The sequence below is a fragment of the Oncorhynchus masou genome, chromosome 9, assembly GCF_036934945.1.
Source record: "Oncorhynchus masou masou isolate Uvic2021 chromosome 9, UVic_Omas_1.1, whole genome shotgun sequence".
In the NCBI taxonomy this organism is placed as follows: Eukaryota; Metazoa; Chordata; class Actinopteri; order Salmoniformes; family Salmonidae; genus Oncorhynchus; species Oncorhynchus masou.
The window spans coordinates 1,282,119-1,304,378 of record NC_088220.1 but is presented as its reverse complement, the minus strand read 5'-3'; the positions used below and the strand labels follow the sequence as shown (position 1 = coordinate 1,304,378).

The following is a 22,260-nucleotide window of genomic DNA, read 5'->3' as shown; positions in this document are numbered from 1 at the left end:
TCCTGTTTGGCCCAGTCCGGGGTTGTCCTCAGATGAGGCCACAGTGTCTCCTGACCCCTCCTGTCTCAGCCTCCAGTATTTATGCTGCAGTAGTTTATGTGTCGGGGGGCTAGAGTCAGTTTGTTATATCTGGAGTACTTCTCCTGTCCTATTCGGTGTCCTGTGTGAATTTAAGTGTGCTCTCTCTAATTCTCTCTTTTTCTCTTTCTTTCTCTCTCTCGGAGGACCTGAACCCTAGGACCATGCCTCAGGACTACTTGACATGATGACTCCTTGCTGTCCCCAGTCCACCTGGCCGTGCTGCTGCTCCAGTTTCAACTGTTCTGCCTCATTATTATTGGACCTTGCTGGTCATTTATGAACATTTGAACATCTTGGCCATGTTCTGTTATAATCTCCACCCTGCACAGCCAGAAGAGGACTGGCCACCCCACATAGCCTGGTTCCTCTCTAGGTTTCTTCCTAGGTTTTGGCCTTTCTAGGGAGTTTTTCCTAGCCACCGTGCTTCTACACCTGCATTGCTTGCTGTTTGGGGTTTTAGGCAGGGTTTCTGTACAGCACTTTGAGATATCAGCTGATGTACAAAGGGCTATATAAATAAATTTGATTTGATTTGACTAGTCTCTACCCACACACTGACTAGACTCTACCCACACACTCACTAGGCTCTACCCACACACTGACTAGACTCTACCCACACACTGACTAGACTCTACCCACACACTGACTAGACTCTGCCCACACACTCACTAGACTCTACCCACACACTCACTAGACTCTACCCACACACTCACTAGTCTCTACCCACACACTCACTAGAATCTACCCACACACTCACTAGTCTCTACCCACACACTCAATAGTCTCTTCCCACACACTCACTAGACTCTACCCACACACCGACTATTTTCTACCCACACACTGACTAGACTCTACCCACACACTGAATAGACTCCACCCACACACTGACTAGTCTCTACCCACACACTCACTAGACTCTACCCACACACTCACTCGACTCTACCCACACACTCACTAGACTCTACCCACACACTCACTAGACTCTACCCACACACTCACTAGACTCTACCCACACACTCACTCGACTCTACCCACACACTCACTAGTCTCTACCCACACACTCAATAGTCTCTTCCCACACACTCACTAGACTCTACCCACACACCGACTATTTCTACCCACACACTGACTAGACTCTACCCACACACTCACTAGACTCTACCCACACACTCACTAGACTCTACCCACACACTCACTAGTCTCTACCCACACACTCAATAGTCTCTTCCCACACACTCATTAGACTCTACCCACACACCGACTATTTTCTACCCACACACTGACTAGACTCTACCCACACACTGAATAGACTCCACCCACACACTGACTAGTCTCTACCCACACACTCACTAGACTCTACCCACACACGGACTAGTCTCTACCCACACACTCACTAGACTCTACCCACACACTCACTCGACTCTACCCACACACTCACTAGACTCTACCCACACACTCACTAGACTCTACCCACACACTCACTAGACTCTACCCACACACTCACTCGACTCTACCCACACACTCACTAGTCTCTACCCACACACTCAATAGTCTCTTCCCACACACTCACTAGACTCTACCCACACACCAACTATTTTCTACCCACACACTGACTAGTTTCTACCCACACACTCACTAGACTCTACCCACACACTCACTAGACTCTACCCACACACTCACTAGTCTCTACCCACACACTCACTAGACTCTACCCACACACTCACTAGACTCTACCCACACACTCACTCGACTCTACCCACACACTCACTAGACTCTACCCACACACTCACTAGTCTCTACCCACACACTCACTAGAATCTACCCACACACTCACTAGTCTCTACCCACACACTCAATAGTCTCTTCCCACACACTCACTAGACTCTACCCACACACCGACTATTTTCTACCCACACACTGACTAGACTCGACCCACACACTGAATAGACTCCACCCACACACTCACTAGACTCTACCCACACACCGACTATTTTCTACCCACACACTGACTAGACTCTACCCACACACTCACTCGACTCTACCCACACACTCACTAGACTCTACCCACACACTCACTCGACTCTACCCACACACTCACTAGTCTCTACCCACACACTCAATAGTCTCTTCCAACACACTCACTAGACTCTACCCACACACCAACTATTTTCTACCCACACACTGACTAGACTCTACCCACACACTCACTAGACTCTACCCACACACTCACTAGACTCTACCCACACACTCACTAGTCTCTACCCACACACTCACTAGACTCTACCCACACACTCACTAGACTCTACCCACACACTCACTCGACTCTACCCACACACTCACTAGACTCTACCCACACACTCACTAGTCTCTACCCACACACTCACTAGAATCTACCCACACACTCACTAGTCTCTACCCACACACTCAATAGTCTCTTCCCACACACTCACTAGACTCTACCCACACACCGACTATTTTCTACCCACACACTGACTAGACTCTACCCACACACTGAATAGACTCCACCCACACACTCACTAGACTCTACCCACACACCGACTATTTTCTACCCACACACTGACTAGACTCTACCCACACACTCACTCGACTCTACCCACACACTCACTAGTCTCTACCCACACACTCACTAGACTCTACCCACACACTCACTAGACTCTACCCACACACTCACTCGACTCTACCCACACACTCACTAGACTCTACCCACACACTCACTAGTCTCTACCCACACACTCACTAGAATCTACCCACACACTCACTAGTCTCTACCCACACACTCAATAGTCTCTTCCCACACACTCACTAGACTCTACCCACACACCGACTATTTTCTACCCACACACTGACTAGACTCTACCCACACACTGAATAGACTCCTCCCACACACTCACTAGACTCTACCCACACACCGACTATTTTCTACCCACACACTGACTAGACTCTACCCACACACTCACTCGACTCTACCCACACACTCACTAGTCTCTACCCACACACTCACTAGACTCTACCCACACACTCACTAGACTCTACCCACACACTCACTCGACTCTACCCACACACTCACTAGACTCTACCCACACACTCACTAGTCTCTACCCACACACTCACTAGAATCTACCCACACACTCACTAGTCTCTACCCACACACTCAATAGTCTCTTCCCACACACTCACTACTCTACCCACACACCGACTATTTTCTACCCACACACTGACTAGACTCTACCCACACACTGAATAGACTCCACCCACACACTCACTAGACTCTACCCACACACTGACTAGACTCTACCCACACACTCGCTCGACTCTACCCACACACTCACTCGACTCTACCCACACACTCACTAGACTCTACCCACACACTCACTAGTCTCTACCCACACACTCAATAGTCTCTTCCCACACACTCACTAGACTCTACCCACACACCGACTATTTTCTACCCACACACTGACTAGACTCGACCCACACACTGAATAGACTCCACCCACACACTCACTAGACTCTACCCACACACCGACTATTTTCTACCCACACACTGACTAGACTCTACCCACACACTCACTCGACTCTACCCACACACTCACTAGACTCTACCCACACACTCACTCGACTCTACCCACACACTCACTAGTCTCTACCCACACACTCAATAGTCTCTTCCCACACACTCACTAGACTCTACCCACACACCAACTATTTTCTACCCACACACTGACTAGACTCTACCCACACACTCACTAGACTCTACCCACACACTCACTAGACTCTACCCACACACTCACTCGACTCTACCCACACACTCACTAGACTCTACCCACACACTCACTAGACTCTACCCACACACTCACTCGACTCTACCCACACACTCACTAGACTCTACCCACACACTCACTAGTCTCTACCCACACACTCACTAGAATCTACCCACACACTCACTAGTCTCTACCCACACACTCAATAGTCTCTTCCCACACACTCACTAGACTCTACCCACACACCGACTATTTTCTACCCACACACTGACTAGACTCTACCCACACACTGAATAGACTCCACCCACACACTCACTAGACTCTACCCACACACCGACTATTTTCTACCCACACACTGACTAGACTCTACCCACACACTCACTCGACTCTACCCACACACTCACTAGTCTCTACCCACACACTCACTAGACTCTACCCACACACTCACTAGACTCTACCCACACACTCACTCGACTCTACCCACACACTCACTAGACTCTACCCACACACTCACTAGTCTCTACCCACACACTCACTAGAATCTACCCACACACTCACTAGTCTCTACCCACACACTCAATAGTCTCTTCCCACACACTCACTAGACTCTACCCACACACCGACTATTTTCTACCCACACACTGACTAGACTCTACCCACACACTCACTCGACTCTACCCACACACTCACTAGTCTCTACCCACACACTCACTAGACTCTACCCACACACTCACTAGACTCTACCCACACACTCACTCGACTCTACCCACACACTCACTAGACTCTACCCACACACTCACTAGTCTCTACCCACACACTCACTAGAATCTACCCACACACTCACTAGTCTCTACCCACACACTCAATAGTCTCTTCCCACACACTCACTAGACTCTACCCACACACCGACTATTTTCTACCCACACACTGACTAGACTCTACCCACACACTGAATAGACTCCACCCACACACTCACTAGACTCTACCCACACACTGACTAGACTCTACCCACACACTCGCTCGACTCTACCCACACACTCACTCGACTCTACCCACACACTCACTAGACTCTACCCACACACTCACTAGACTCTACCCACACACTCACTAGACTCTACCCACACACTCACTAGACTCTACCCACACACTCACTAGACTCTACCCACACACTCACTAGTCTCTACCCACACACTCACTAGACTCTACCCACACACTCACTAGACTCTACCCACACACTCACTCGACTCTACCCACACACTCACTAGACTCTACCCACACACTCACTAGTCTCTACCCACACACTCACTAGAATCTACCCACACACTCACTAGTCTCTACCCACACACTCAATAGTCTCTTCCCACACACTCACTAGACTCTACCCACACACCGACTATTTTCTACCCACACACTGACTAGACTCTACCCACACACTGAATAGACTCCACCCACACACTCACTAGACTCTACCCACACACCGACTATTTTCTACCCACACACTGACTAGACTCTACCCACACACTCACTCGACTCTACCCACACACTCACTAGTCTCTACCCACACACTCACTAGACTCTACCCACACACTCACTAGACTCTACCACACACACTCACTCGACTCTACCCACACACTCACTAGACTCTACCCACACACTCACTAGTCTCTACCCACACACTCACTAGAATCTACCCACACACTCACTAGTCTCTACCCACACACTCAATAGTCTCTTCCCACACACTCACTAGACTCTACCCACACACCGACTATTTTCTACCCACACACTGACTAGACTCTACCCACACACTGAATAGACTCCACCCACACACTCACTAGACTCTACCCACACACCGACTATTTTCTACCCACACACTGACTAGACTCTACCCACACACTCACTCGACTCTACCCACACACTCACTAGACTCTACCCACACACTCACTAGACTCTACCCACACACTCACTAGACTCTACCCACACACTCACTCGACTCTACCCACACACTCACTAGACTCTACCCACACACTCACTAGTCTCTACCCACACACTCACTAGAATCTACCCACACACTCACTAGTCTCTACCCACACACTCAATAGTCTCTTCCCACACACTCACTAGACTCTACCCACACACCGACTATTTTCTACCCACACACTGACTAGACTCTACCCACACACTGAATAGACTCCACCCACACACTCACTAGACTCTACCCACACACTGACTAGACTCTACCCACACACTCGCTCGACTCTACCCACACACTCACTCGACTCTACCCACACACTCACTAGACTCTACCCACACACTCACTAGACTCTACCCACACACTCACTAGACTCTACCCACACACTCACTAGACTCTACCCACACACTGACTAGCCTCTACCCACACACTCACACTACATATTCTCTCACATGCAAAACAAGCACACTTGCATATTGACGCCACACTCACACACACTTTTCACATACGCTGCTGTTACTCTGTTTATTATCTATCCTGATTGACTAGACACTTTAACCCCTACACATGGTACATGTTACCTCAACTACCAGGTACTCCCTGTATATAGCCATGTTATTACCTGGTACTTCCTGTATATAGCCATGTTATTACCTGGTACTTCCTGTACATAGCCATGTTATTACCTGGTACTTCCTGTATATAGCCATGTTATTACCTGGTACTCCCTGTATATAGCCATGTTACTACCTGATACTCTCTGTATATAGCCATGTTATTACCTGGTACTTCCTGTTTATAGCCATGCTATTACCTCCCTGTATATAGCCATGTTATTACCTGGTTCTTCCTGTATATAGCCATGTTATTACCTGGTACTCCCTGTATATAACCATGTTATTACCTCCCTGTATATAGCCATGTTATTACCTGGTACTTCCTGTATATAGCCATGTTATTACCTGGTACTCCCTGTATACTCCATGTTATTACCTCCCTGTATATAGCCATGTTATTACCTGGTACTTCCCGTATATAGCCATGTTATTACCTCCCTGTATATAGCCATGTTATTACCTGGTACTTCCTGTATGTAGCCATGTTATTACCTGGTACTCCCTGTATATAGCCATGTTATTACCTGGTACTTCCCGTATATAGCCATGTTATTACCTCCCTGTATATAGCCATGTTATTACCTGGTACTTCCTGTTTATAGCCATGCTATTACCTCCCTGTATATAGCCATGTTATTACCTGGTTCTTCCTGTATATAGCCATGTTATTACCTGGTACTACCTGTATATAACCATGTTATTACCTCCCTGTATATAGCCATGTTATTACCTGGTACTTCCTGTATGTAGCCATGTTATTACCTGGTACTTCCTGTATGTAGCCCTGTTATTACCTGGTACTTCCTGTTTATAGCCATGTAATTACCTGGTACTTCCTGTTTATAGCCATGTTCCTACCTATTTGGCACATGTGGAAAATAACATTTGATTTGATGATCTGAAATGTTGGTTACAGAGCAGAACAAAAGTGGAGAAATAAGTATTTTTAATTAGAGTTTTATTCTGAAAGTATAACTTCACTATACACATGGATCTACAACAGTTTTTTAAAAGTATAACTTCACTATACACATGGATCTACAACAGTTTTTTAAAAGTATAACTTCACTATGTACATGGATCTATTGCAGTAAATTGCCAAAGCAAATAATGCTTTTCAATTTTGCATGTATGCATTTGGCCTGCGTCAATCTCCCATATTAAACAATATATATATTCCCAGTTAAACAGTACTTCACAATAATGTATTATTAATTTATACCCAGCAGCATCGTACATTCACATACATCATCCTTCATTAATCCCTCATTTAGAGCACTACATCATCCTTCATTAATCCCTCATTTAGAGCACAACATCATCCTTCATTAATCCCTCATTTAGAGCACTACATCATCCTTCATTAATCCCTCATTTAGAGCACAACATCATCCTTCATTAATCCCTCATTTAGAGCACAACATCATCCTTCATTAATCCCTCATTTAGAGTACTACATCATCCTTCATTAATCCCTCATTTAGAGCACAACATCATCCTTCATTAATCCCTCATTTAGAGCACTACATCATCCTTCATTAATCCCTCATTTAGAGCACAACATCATCCTTCATTAATCCCTCATTTAGAGCACTACATCATCCTTCATTGATCCCTCATTTAGAGAACTACATCATCCTTCATTAATCCCTCATTTAGAGCACAACATCATTAGAGTATAATTTCTGTTACCACTTCATTTTACATAATCAAATCATACAGAACAAAACAAAACATACTTATAATCCGAAAATCGAATCTAAAATGCACATATTTACATATGATTACGTTGACAACATACAGAATAAATATGTAACAACTGTTCCTCAACATGTTGGAGAGACACATTGGATGGTGGCCTGAGGTGGGTGGGTCCAGTATCTGATCTGAGTGTCGTCATTGGTCAACAGAGGATGGAGGGAGAGAATGGGGGAGGGGAGCTGGATGGAAGAGAGGATAGAGGGACGGAGGGAAGGGTCCTCCTCACGACATACTGGTCTTCACCCTCTCAAAGATCTGTCGGACCTTCACCGCCGGGACGCAGCCTTCCCTCACGATACTAATCGTGCCTGGAGGAGGAGGAAACACACTATTGACTGAGTGATCACACAATGAATCATAGGGTGGGACGAGGGTTGCAATGTCCCGGTAACTTTCCCAGGTTTTCCAGAAATCCTGGTCAGAGGATTCTTTGAAATCCAGGAATCTTTCAACCTGTATTTCTGGAAAGCCTGGGAATTTGGGGAAAGTTTCCAGAATGTTCCATCCCAAGACAGGACAACACAACCTAAGAGGTTAGTAATTAGTTATTGTAGTGTGCTTGTGTTCTGTAACATCATACCTTCATCTATCTTGAGGCAGTTCACCACCGTTGAGGCTACGATCTCGTTGGAATCCCCGTCACACAGAACCCCCTGGATCTTATGGCCAAGCCGACTAGGATACACATAGAGACAGACAGTGTCAGAGTAGGTTCAGGTTTAGGTTTAGGTTTAGGTCTACTACACCTGTTGTATTCAGCATTTCACTGTGAGGTCTACTACACCTGTTGTATTCAGCATTTCACTGTGAGGTCTACTACACCTGTTGTATTCAGCATTTCACTGTAAGGTCTACTACACCTGTTGTATTCAGCATTTCACTGTGAGGTCTACTACACCTGTTGTATTCAGCATTTCACTGTAAGGTCTACTACACCTGTTGTATTCAGCATTTCACTGTGAGTTCAACTACACCTGATGTATTCAGCATTTCACTGTAAGGTCTACTACACCTGTTGTATTCAGCATTTCACTGTGAGGTCTTCTACACCTGCTGTATTCAGCATTTCACTGTAAGGTCTACTACACCTGTTGTATTCAGCATTTCACTGTAAGGTCTACTACACCTGTTGTATTCAGCATTTCACTGTGAGGTCTACTACACCTGTTGTATTCAGCATTTCACTGTAAGGTCTCCTACACCTGTTGTATTCAGTATTTCACTGTAAGGTCTACTACACCTGTTGTATTTGGCGCATGTGACAAATAACATTTGATTTGATTTGATTTTGTTTGTAGGAATGATTCCACTCTAGATCAGCGAGATGCAGGCAAGAGTGTGAAAGGCGGTATTGAATGTGTCACTGTCTGTCACCTGGATTACACGACCTGTGCACCTACGTTGTTAACGTTCATTTGTAGGCCAGGTTGTAGCAACCTCATGATGGGTAGAGGGAAATTAGAGTATCATGTAGTAGCCTAAACCGATCACTGTTACGTTGAACTGGGTGAATGGAATAATGAATTCCAGTCATTCAATGGATAGATTTAAGGCCATGCTCTTAGAAAAATAATCGTCCTCACTATTCTTAAACGGCACCTACCATCACTGGAAACTAATCATCATGACCCTACAGCCAGCAGGACACAAGGCAGAGGACTGATTAACACAGATATATTAGTAGAACTGGATATTTACACAGCAGGCTGACTGATATGAAACCAGTCTGACAGGAAATATCAGACCAGTTTACAATACAACCAGCAATCCAAGATAGAAAAATACTTCAATACTGACATCACTTTCAGTGTCACGATCAGCATGAAGGGAGCATAGCTGTTCAAACTATCTGATGAAGGGAGCATAGCTGTTCAAACTATCTGATGAAGGGAGCATAGCTGTTCAAACTATCTGATGAAGGGAGCATAGCTGTTCAAACTATCTGATGAAGGGAGCATAGCTGTTCAAACTATCTGATGAAGGCAGCATAGCATACCAACAGGCTAGAGTGCTTAAGTATAGTTGAGTACAGGTGAGTACAGGTGGGTAGAGGTGAGTACAGGTGGGTAGAGGTGGGTACAGGTGGGTAGAGGTGAGTACAGGTGGGTAGAGGTGAGTACAGGTGGGTAGAGGTGGGTACAGGTGGGTAGAGGTGAGTACAGGTGGGTAGAGGTGGGTACAGGTGGGTAGAGGTGAGTACAGGTGGGTAGAGGTGGGTACAGGTGGGTAGAGGTGAGTACAGGTGGGTAGAGGTGGGTACAGGTGGGTAGAGGTGAGTACAGGTGGGTAGAGGTGAGTACAGGTGGGTAGAGGTGGGTACTGGTGGGTAGAGGTGAGTACAGGTGGGTAGAGGTGAGTACAGGTGGGTAGAGGTGGGTACTGGTGGGTACAGGTGAGTACAGGTGGGTAGAAGTGGGTACTGGTGGGTAGAGGTGGGTACAAGTGGGTAGAGGTGAGTACAGGTGGGTAGAGGTGGGTACTGGTGGGTACAGGCGAGTACAGGTGGGTAGAGGTGGGTACTGGTGGGTACAGGTGAGTGTTATGATAGGACTTTACCTGATGACCATGTCGTGGTGCGTGCTGTCGGGTTCTCCACTGGGATTGGCTGAGGTGATGGCAAGTGGTCCGGTGATGTCACACAGGTGTCCTGTGACGGTGTGGTCAGGGACTCGGATCATGATGCTATCATTGGTCCCCACGCGGTCGTAGGCCGGACCCACACCTGGGCAACATAGGTAAACAATTAGAACATCAATCCAATGATCGCTCACAATATAGAATAAAGAAACCAAATAATATGTTGTTTCAATAAGTAGAGGTCAGGCATGCTGTTATCAAACCATTTCTGAGAGGTTCCCTAACTCTAATCCAATGTAACCCGGCAGGGTGGCCTAGTGGTTAGAGCGTTGGACTAGTAACCGAAAGGTTGCAAGTTTAAACCCCTGAGCTGACATGGTACAAATCTGTCGTTCTGCCCCTGAACAGGCAGTTAACCCACTGTTCCTAGGCCGTCATTGAAAATAAGAATTTGTTCTTAACCGACTTGCCTAGATAAATAAAGGTAAAAAAAACAATTTAAAATCCCCATGCAGTTGAAGCCACAATCCTCCTCCTCATCCCTCCCCTCTCCTTCCCCTCCTCACCCCTTACCCAGTCTGAGTAGCCAGTCTCCCTTGCTGACGATGCAGCTGATCCCTCCAGGGTAGACGTTCCTCATGAATTCCCAGAGTAGAGAGCTGAATGGGGGCTTGGCTGCCACCAGCTGCTCCACACTGGAGATACAGATACAGATGGGCTTCTCTGCTGGACGGTCCTTAATGTTGTAGATGTTCTCGATGGCCTGAGGGTTCTTGCAGGATGCGGCCAGGGCGTAGACCGTATCGGTGGGGATTCCACAGACCCCCGTCGTCCAGCAGTCTGGAGATCTTCAGAAGACCGCTGGTCAGTCTGGAGTCTGCCACGGGACAAGGCAGGGCAGGGGAGGACTTCTGCTGCTGATTCACATCCTGAGACACAACAACACAGGGAGAGAGACACACGATATGGAACACAATAGAAAAGGAACGAACTGGATTAGAGAGAGGTAGAATAAAATGTAATGAAACACATGAACCCACTCCATTCTACTTGTCAGCTCATCCAGTGGAAAGCAACAGAATGGAATAGTGCCTTGTCCTCACCTTAACCAGTGGAGGCCCCATGGGCATCACACTCTGGCGGAAGGCACCGTTGACCAGTGATGCCAGGGTTCCATATAGACAGACGACAGAGAACACAGCTAGCATGGCAACTACAAGAACAACGCCAGAAATGTGTTAGAACAGTAACACAGCTGACATCTAGATTGCAAAATAATGTGTACATTTTACAGTTACTGTTTGAGCAGCAAACGTATCGATATACGGTCACGATGGACACCACATAACACTGTCTGAATCACAAACCCAACACTTCAACCACTCCGATCACTCCATAAAGGGCAGATGGCCAAGTGTTGGTTTTGGGTTTCAGCCTTACGGTATATCACAATAGGTTGTTGGAACCTTCATTGGGGAGAAATGAGGGCTTGTCATTAGTCTTGTTCTATTGACTGGAACAGAATCAGTGGAATGGTAGCAAATGCATCAAACACATAGTTTCAAGGTGGTTGATGCCATTCCATTTACTCCGTTCCAGCCATTATCATGAGCCGTGCTCCCCTCAGGAGCCTCCTGAGCCGTTTATGTAGAATGGGAGTCCTGTCAGTGTCGGGAGGTGAAAACAGGTCACTTACTCTCCAGCTGGTAGGGGAGCTGTTGCAGAGTGGACAGGAGGAAACACACCAGAACCGCCTCCATGACCACGGTCAGAGACAAGAGGACCAGGTTACCATACGCAGCTGGAAGGGACATGGAGAGGGTTAGGACCAGGTTACCATGGAGAGGGTGAGTACCAGGTTACCATACGCAGCTGGAAGGGACATGGAGAGGGTTAGGACCAGGTTACCATGGAGAGGGTTAGGACCAGGTTACCATGGAGAGGGTTAGGACCAGGTTACCATGGAGAGGGTGAGGACCAGGTTACCATGGAGAGGGTGAGGACCAGGTTACCATGGAGAGGGTTAGGACCAGGTTACCATGGAGAGGGTTAGGACCAGGTTACCATGGAGAGGGTGAGGACCAGGTTACCATGGAGAGGGTGAGGACCAGGTTACAATGGAGAGATTTAGGACCAGGTTACCATGGAGAGGGTGAGGACCAGGTTACCATGGAGAGGTTTAGGACCAGGTTACCATGGAGAGGGTGAGGACCAGGTTACCATGGAGAGGGTGAGGACCAGGTTACCATGGAGAGGGTTAGGACCAGGTTACCATGGAGAGGGTTAGGACCAGGTTACCATGGAGAGGGTTAGGACCAGTTTACCATGGAGAGGGTTAGGACCAGGTTACCATGGAGAGGTTTAGGACCAGGTTACCATGGAGAGGGTTAGGACCAGGTTACCATGGAGAGGGTTAGGACCAGGTTACCATGGAGAGGTTTAGGACCAGGTTACCATGGAGAGGGTTCGGACCAGGTTACCATGGAGTGGGCACTACTTTAGACCAGGGCCCTATTCTCTATATAGTGCACTACTATAGACCAGGGCCCTATTCTCTGTGTAGTGCACTACTTTTGACCAGGGCCCTATTCCCTATATATAGTGCACTACTTTAGACCAGGGCCCTATTCCCTATATATAGTGCACTACTTTAGACCAGGAACCATGGGGCTGTGTAGGGAATAGAATGCCATTTGGGAAAACCCACTCCATTCTTCTCTCCCTCTGTGTTGCAGCAGGAGAAGAGGTAGATAAAGGTGATTTCATGTAAAGACTGACCGATGAGCATGAGGAAAGCGTTGATGACCAGGAAAGCGATGGCTCCAGCTGTAAACCCATAGGATCCTACTGGAGAGATCTGCAGCAAGGGGCCTGAGAAAAGAACACGGAGATGTTTTACTGAAACAGGCAACAGAGCATGGAGACATCAACAACAACAACAACAGCAACAGCAACGACATCAACAACCACATCAACAACATCAACAACGACATCAACAACAGCAACGACATCAACAACCACATCAACAACATCAACAACAACATGAACAACAACATTAACAACAAGCACATCAACAACAACATCAATAACATGAACAACAACAACAACATCAACCACATCAACAACAGCAACAACAACATCAACAGCAACAACAACATCAACAACAACATGAACAACAACATTAACAACAAGCACATCAACAACAACATCAATAACATGAACAACAACAACAACATCAACAACATCAACAACAACATCAACAACAACATCAACAACAACATGAACAACAACATCATCAACAACAACATCAATAACATGAACAACAACAACAACATCAACCACATCAACAAAATCAACAACAGCAACAAGATCAACAACAGCAGCAGCAACAACATCAACATAAACTAAAATAACATTAACAACAACATCAACAACGTCAACGACAACAATATCAACAACAACATCAAAAACATTAACAACAACATTAACAACAACATCAACCACATCAACAAGAACAACAACAACAACAACAACAGGGTAGGAAATAATAACATGGCTATATATACAGGGTATGAGATAATAACATGGCTATATATACAGGGTATGAGATAATAACATGAATATATATACAGGGTATCAGGTAATAACATGGCTGTATAAACAGGGTATGAGATAGTAACATGGTATGTATACAGGGTATCTTATAATAACATGGCTATATATACAGGGTTTCAGGTAATAACATGGTTATATATACAGGGTATCAGATAATAACATGGCTATATATTCAGGGTATCAGATAATAACATGGCTGTATATACAGGGTATGAGATAATAACATGGCTATATATACAGGGTATCAGGTAATAACATGGCTGTATATATGGGGTATCAGGTAATAACATGGCTGTATATATAAGGTATCAGGTAATAACATGGCTGTATAAATAGGGTATCAGGTAATAACATGGCTGTATATATGGGGTATCAGGTAATAACATGGCTGTATATATAAGGTATCAGGTAATAACATGGCTGTATAAATAGGGTATCAGATAATAACATGACTGTATATATAAGGTATCAGGTAATAACATGGCTGTATATATAAGGTATCAGGTAATAACATGACTGTATATTCAGGGTATCAGATAATAACATGACTGTATATATAAGGTATCAGGTAATAACATGACTGTATATACAGGGTATCAGGTAATAACATGGCTATATATATGGGGTATCAGGTAATAACATGGCTGTATATATAAGGTATCAGGTAATAACATGACTGTATATTCAGGGTATCAGATAATAACATGACTGTATATATAAGGTATCAGGTAATAACATGACTGTATATTCAGGGTATCAGATAATAACATGACTGTATATATAAGGTATCAGGTAATAACATGGCTGTATATATAGGGTATCAGATAATAACATGACTGTATATACAGGGTATCAGATAATAACATGGCTATATATATGGGGTATCAGATAATAACATGGCTATATATATAGGGTATCAGATAATAGCATGACTGTATAAATAGGGTATCAGATAATAACATGACTGTATATATAAGGTACCAGGTAATAACATGACTGTATATATAGGGTATCAGATAATAACATGACTGTATATACAGGGTATCAGATAATAACATGACTGTATAAATAGGGTAGAAGAGGTAGAAGCGTTTCACGGTCCTGTTGGTTACAGACTGAGTACATTGGTACTGCTTGCCGTGCGGTAGCAGAGAGAACATTCTATGGCTTGGGTGGCTGGAGTCTGAATTTGTATGGGGCTTTTCCTAGTTATTCAAAAAGTGAACTACTGTTAGGATTGGTTAGTGTTAGCTTGAAGTCATCCACATACCTGCGAAGCGATACCATGTCCAGGTGGCCCAGACAGACAGGTAGAAGGATGGGATGACGGAGCCAAACCTCTGTCCTCCTCTGACCTGCAGCCTGCTGACGAACCCCTGCACCACTGCTCCAGATACCAGAACCCAGGGAACACTCAGACGCAGGAAGGACACACTCTGACTGGATGAGGCCGCGTGGAGCGCCGAGAGAGCGGCCACGCCGTTGGTCAGGTAGAACAGAGCGTCAGGGATCTGATTGGTCAGGGATGATGCTGATGATGATGATGAAGGCAGCGCCCCCTGGAGTTTCCTCGGGGAGCGAAAGCAGGACAGGAAGGAGAGGAGACGGTCGGAGGAGATGGGCTGAGGACCCACCGGGATCAGACTCTTCTCAGCGATAGAGTTGATCAGGCGGCAAAATGTCCCGTAGAGCGAAGCGGAGGCGAACAGGGAACAGGACACCCCGAAGAACACATAGTACCCCTGGAGGGGGATCTGGGGGACCGTGGAGACGGACAGCAGCAGGAACAGAGCATTATGGGTCACCTCCAGGGTGTCATTACTCAGACTGACAACCAGGAGGAGGAGCGCCACCGCCACGAAGAACCAATCACCAACCATCGCCTGTCTCCCAGTAGCCACCTCTCCCTCCGGCTCCGACACGATCACAGCCGACAACACAAACTCCTCCCACGCCTTGGTAAGCCAGTAGGTGGCATGCAGGCCGGCCTTGGTGACCAGGTAGCCATCTTGCCGCAGGTGAGCGTAGTAGCTAGAGAGGAGTTGAGCAGCAGAGATGATGGAGACCCACACAGCACCCAGGGAGAAGGACGTGACGTATCCAAAGCTGTAGAACAACATGATGAAGGGAGACACCGTGTCACAGAAGAAGAAGAGCGCCTGAGGTTCAGCGTACTTGGTGTTCTTCTTCTTCTCCTGTCCCAGGCTCTGGCGCTGGCCGCAGGGCTGTTGGTCCCCAGCAGGAGCACGTTGAACAGGGGCGTGCCGAACCCCTTGAGGACATAGCGCTGCGCCAGACCTTTCACCAGCAGGGCGGCGCTGCCGTACACGGCGAAAAGGAGGATGAGGAGTTCTAGAATGCCAGAGACGACCAGTGGCCAGGCCGAGGACACGCCCACCGCCACAGCCTCAAACAGCAGGGTCAGCGTGATGGCACCGAACACAAAGGGCATGATGACGTTTACCGTGGCAGAGCAGAAGGCCAATAGGAAGGATAGAAGGATGTAGGGGACCAATCCCGCGATGGCAGACTGGGGGATGAGCAGGAGAGACAGCCAATCAGGACTCTGCGAGGTGCTGTTCCAGAGTTCAGCCGACAGGGATAGGTTGGTCGTGAGGGCAGTGAGCGGGGTCGTGTTATTCATCAGGTCATGTGATATGGTCAGGTTAGTTGTGATTGGTTGGGATGCACCCAGGAAGATGCGTGTGGCACCATAGCTGCCCCAGAGAGCTGCATAGCCAATGAAGGCTGTGCCACTCAGGTGGTCGTATTTACGGAACGACAGGAGTCCGGCAATCAGCTGACACACTCCACCTATCAGGATGAGATGGACACCTGAAACACAACACAGTGATGTTGAACAACACCTGAAACACAACACAGTGATGTTGAACAACACCTGAAACACAACACAGTGATGTTGAACAACACCTGAAACACAACACAGTGATGTTGAACAACCACCTGAAACACAACACAGTGATGTTGAACAACACCTGAAACACAACACAGTGATGTTGAACAACACCTGAAACACAACACAGTGATGTTAAACAACCACCTGAAACACAACACAGTGATGTTGAACAACACCTGAAACACAACACAGTGATGTTAAACAACCACCTGAAACACAACACAATGATGTTGAACAACCACCTGAAACACAACACAGTGATGTTAAACAACCACCTGAAACACAACACAATGATGTTGAACAACCACCTGAAACACAACACAGTGATGTTGAACAACACCTGAAACACAACACAGTGATGTTGAACAACCACCTGAAACACAACACAGTGATGTTGAACAACACCTGAAACACAACACAGTGATGTTGAACAACACCTGAAACACAACACAGTGATGTTGAACAACCACCTGAAACACAACACAGTGATGTTAAACAACCACCTGAAACACAACACAGTGATGTTGAACAAGACCTGAAACACAACACAGTGATGTTGAACAACACCTGAAACACAACACAGTGATGTTGAACAACCACCTGAAACACAACACAGTGATGTTGAACAACACCTGAAACACAACACAGTGATGTTGAACAACACCTGACACACAACACAGTGATGTTGAACAACACCTGAAACACAACACAGTGATGTTGAACAACCACCTGACACACAACACAGTGATGTTGAACAACACCTGAAACACAACACAGTGATGTTGAACAACACCTGAAACACAACACAGTGATGTTGAACAACCACCTGAAACACAACACAGTGATGTTGAACAACACCTGAAACACAACACAGTGATGTTGAACAACACATGACACACAACACAGTGATGTTGAACAACACCTGAAACACAACACAGTGATGTTGAACAACCACCTGACACACAACACAGTGATGTTGAACAACACCTGAAACACAACACAGTGATGTTGAACAACACCTGAAACACAACACAGTGATGTTGAACAACCACCTGAAACACAACACATCAAGAACAGGGAAAAGAGTAGGGTTAGTCATTGTGAAAGTTATTGTGATGGTGATCGTGATGGATGGATTGATTAGCGTACCTGCCAGAATGTTCTCCACCCCCTCGGCAGATACTCCGGTTCTAGCTGTGTTGAAGTTCTGCAGTAGAACCAGGAACGCACTGATCCCATTGGCCAACATACCCAACACCCCCGGCTCCCCATAGAAACTGGCGGGAAAACCATCCAAGGTTGCCATGGCGCAGTGGTTTAGATACAGCTGTAAAACAGAGAAGATCCTAATATCATGTCAACATGAGAGAGACAACTGGAAAATAAAGAAAGAGTGAGAGAGACGGCTGAATGATGAAAATAGAAGTTATTCAGTAGGCTTTTATTCCAGCCTTAGGTCAAATGTTTAACCACAAGGTAGTAGACTGAGCCCCCCTTGGCTCCCTCTTTCCTATGGGGAACCTGGTCAACAGTAGTGCACTACAGTATATAGGGAGGAGGGGGCCATTTAGGATGCAGCCTAGCTGGTGTGGTTGGCTTGTCTGTCTGTCAACACGCTCCTCCAACCCAGGGCTGAGACTAGCTAAGCCTTCCTCCAGCTATACACTTAATATTTGCTCTTTTCTATATCCTGTGGAATGGAAGTAAAGTATAAATGTGTTTCTGGTATAAATGTGTTTTGGATAATAAACCAGAAGATATATTTGGAGAGCTGATGATATCACCGAGCCAGGCTATCATGAAGGATAAATGTTTTGTTGACTGGAGAGATGACACATCCTTCTCTCTCAGACAGACAGACAGAGGACAGACAGACAGACAGACAGACAGACAGACAGACAGACAGACAGACAGACAGACAGACAGACAGACAGACAGACAGACAGACAGACAGACAGACAGACAGACAAACAAACAAACACACAGACAGACAGACAAACAGACAGGCAGTAGGTGGGCATTAGAGAGACAGACAGACAATCAGACAGGCAGGCAGAGGATAGACAGTAGGGGGGCATTAGAGAGACAGTCAGACAATCAGACAGGCAGGCAGACAGACAAATATTCTTCATGTTAACTGATCCTATCTCAGCAGTCCTAGTCTGGCAGACTTCCTGGATACGAAGCAGGCCAGATTTATCTCAATACTTCATGTTATTTCTCAGTGAACATACAGATCACAGCTCCCTCTAGATGGAACACAGCAAACTACACTTATTATGAGAAAACCTTTAAGAAGTATTACTGTATATCTGTTAGACTGTCATACTGTATATCTGCTAGACTGTCATACTGTATATCTGTTAGACTGTCATACTGTATATCTGTTAGACTGTCATACTGTATATCTGTTAGACTGTCATACTGTATATCTGTTAGACTGTCATACTGTATATCTGTTAGACTGTCATACTGTATATCTGTTAGACTGTCATACTGTATATCTGTTAGACTGTCATACTGTATATCTGTTAGACTGTCATACTGTATATCTGTTAGACTGTCATACTGTATATCTGCTAGACTGTCATACTGTATATCTGTTAGACTGTCATACTGTATATCTGTTAGACTGTCATACTGTATATCTGTTAGACTGTCATACTGTATATCTGCTAGACTGTCATACTGTATATCTGTTAGACTGTCATACTGTATATCTGTTAGACTGTCATACTGTATATCTGCTAGACTGTCATACTGTATATCTGTTAGACTGTCATACTGTATATCTGTTAGACTGTCATACTGTATATCTGTTAGACTGTCATACTGTATATCTGTTAGACTGTCATACTGTATATATGTTAGACTGTCATACTGTATATCTGTTAGACTGTCATACTGTATATATGTTAGACTGTCATACTGTATATCTGTTAGACTGTCATACTGTATATCTGTTAGACTGTCATACTGTATATCTGCTAGACTGTCATACTGTATATCTGTTAGACTGTCATACTGTATATCTGTTAGACTGTCATACTGTATATCTGCTAGACTGTCATACTGTATATCTGCTAGACTGTCATACTGTATATCTGCTAGACTGTCATACTGTATATCTGCTAGACTGTCATACTGTATATCTGTTAGACTGTCATACTGTATATCTGCTAGACTGTCATACTGTATATCTGTTAGACTGTCATACTGTATATCTGCTAGACTGTCATACTGTATATCTGTTAGACTGTCATACTGTATATCTGCTAGACTGTCATACTGTATATCTGCTAGACTGTCATACTGTATATCTGTTAGACTGTCATACTGTATATCTGTTAGACTGTCATACTGTATATCTGTTGGACTGTCATACTGTATATCTGTTAGACTGTCATACTGTATATCTGTTAGACTGTCATACTGTATATCTGTTAGACTGTCATACTGTATATCTGCTAGACTGTCATACTGTATATCTGTTAGACTGTTATACTGTATATCTGTTAGACTGTCATACTGTATATCTGTTAGACTGTCATACTGTATATCTGTTAGACTGTCATACTGTATATCTGCTAGACTGTCATACTGTATATCTGTTAGACTGTCATACTGTATATCTGCTAGACTGTCATACTGTATATCTGCTAGACTGTCATACTGTATATCTGTTAGACTGTCATACTGTATATCTGTTAGACTGTCATACTGTATATCTGTTAGACTGTCATACTGTATATCTGTTAGACTGTCATACTGTATATCTGCTAGACTGTCATACTGTATATCTGTTAGACTGTCATACTGTATATCTGCTAGACTGTCATACTGTATATCTGCTAGACTGTCATACTGTATATCTGCTAGACTGTCATACTGTATATCTGTTAGACTGTCATACTGTATATCTGTTAGACTGTCATACTGTATATCTGCTAGACTGTCATACTGTATATCTGTTGGACTGTCATACTGTATATCTGTTAGACTGTCATACTGTATATCTGCTAGACTGTCATACTGTATATCTGCTAGACTGTCATACTGTATATCTGTTAGACTGTCATACTGTATATCTGTTAGACTGTCATACTGTATATCTGTTAGACTGTCATACTGTATATCTGTTAGACTGTCATACTGTATATCTGTTAGACTGTCATACTGTATATCTGTTAGACTGTCATACTGTATATCTGCTAGACTGTCATACTGTATATCTGTTAGACTGTCATACTGTATATCTGCTAGACTGTCATACTGTATATCTGCTAGACTGTCATACTGTATATCTGTTAGACTGTCATACTGTATATCTGTTAGACTGTCATACTGTATATCTGTTGGACTGTCATACTGTATATCTGTTAGACTGTCATACTGTATATCTGCTAGACTGTCATACTGTATATCTGTTAGACTGTCATACTGTATATCTGTTAGACTGTCATACTGTATATCTGCTAGACTGTCATACTGTATATCTGCTAGACTGTCATACTGTATATCTGTTAGACTGTCATACTGTATATCTGTTAGACTGTCATACTGTATATCTGTTAGACTGTCATACTGTATATCTGTTAGACTGTCATACTGTATATCTGTTAGACTGTCATACTGTATATCTGCTAGACTGTCATACTGTATATCTGTTAGACTGTCATACTGTATATCTGCTAGACTGTCATACTGTATATCTGTTAGACTGTCATACTGTATATCTGTTAGACTGTCATACTGTATATCTGTTAGACTGTCATACTGTATATCTGTTAGACTGTCATACTGTATATCTGTTAGACTGTCATACTGTATATCTGTTAGACTGTCATACTGTATATCTGCTAGACTGTCATACTGTATATCTGTTAGACTGTCATACTGTATATCTGCTAGACTGTCATACTGTATATCTGCTAGACT

General features: G+C 44.8%; 1 protein-coding gene across 1 annotated transcript; it reads right to left on the bottom strand.

Annotated features, from left to right (window-relative positions):
- Positions 1–8,435: 8,435 nt before the first annotated feature.
- Positions 8,436–18,628, bottom strand: LOC135545386 (uncharacterized). The gene is made up of 11 exons (XM_064972993.1): positions 18,472–18,628; positions 16,711–17,240; positions 15,676–16,630; positions 13,569–13,661; positions 12,487–12,591; positions 11,894–12,003; positions 11,568–11,719; positions 11,364–11,485; positions 10,770–10,935; positions 8,794–8,888; positions 8,436–8,521 (listed from the first exon to the last, which is right to left on the bottom strand). The coding sequence occupies exons 1-11, from the start codon at positions 18,626–18,628 to the stop codon at positions 8,436–8,438; spliced, it is 2,571 nt and encodes an 856-aa protein (XP_064829065.1).
- Positions 18,629–22,260: the final 3,632 nt, after the last annotated feature.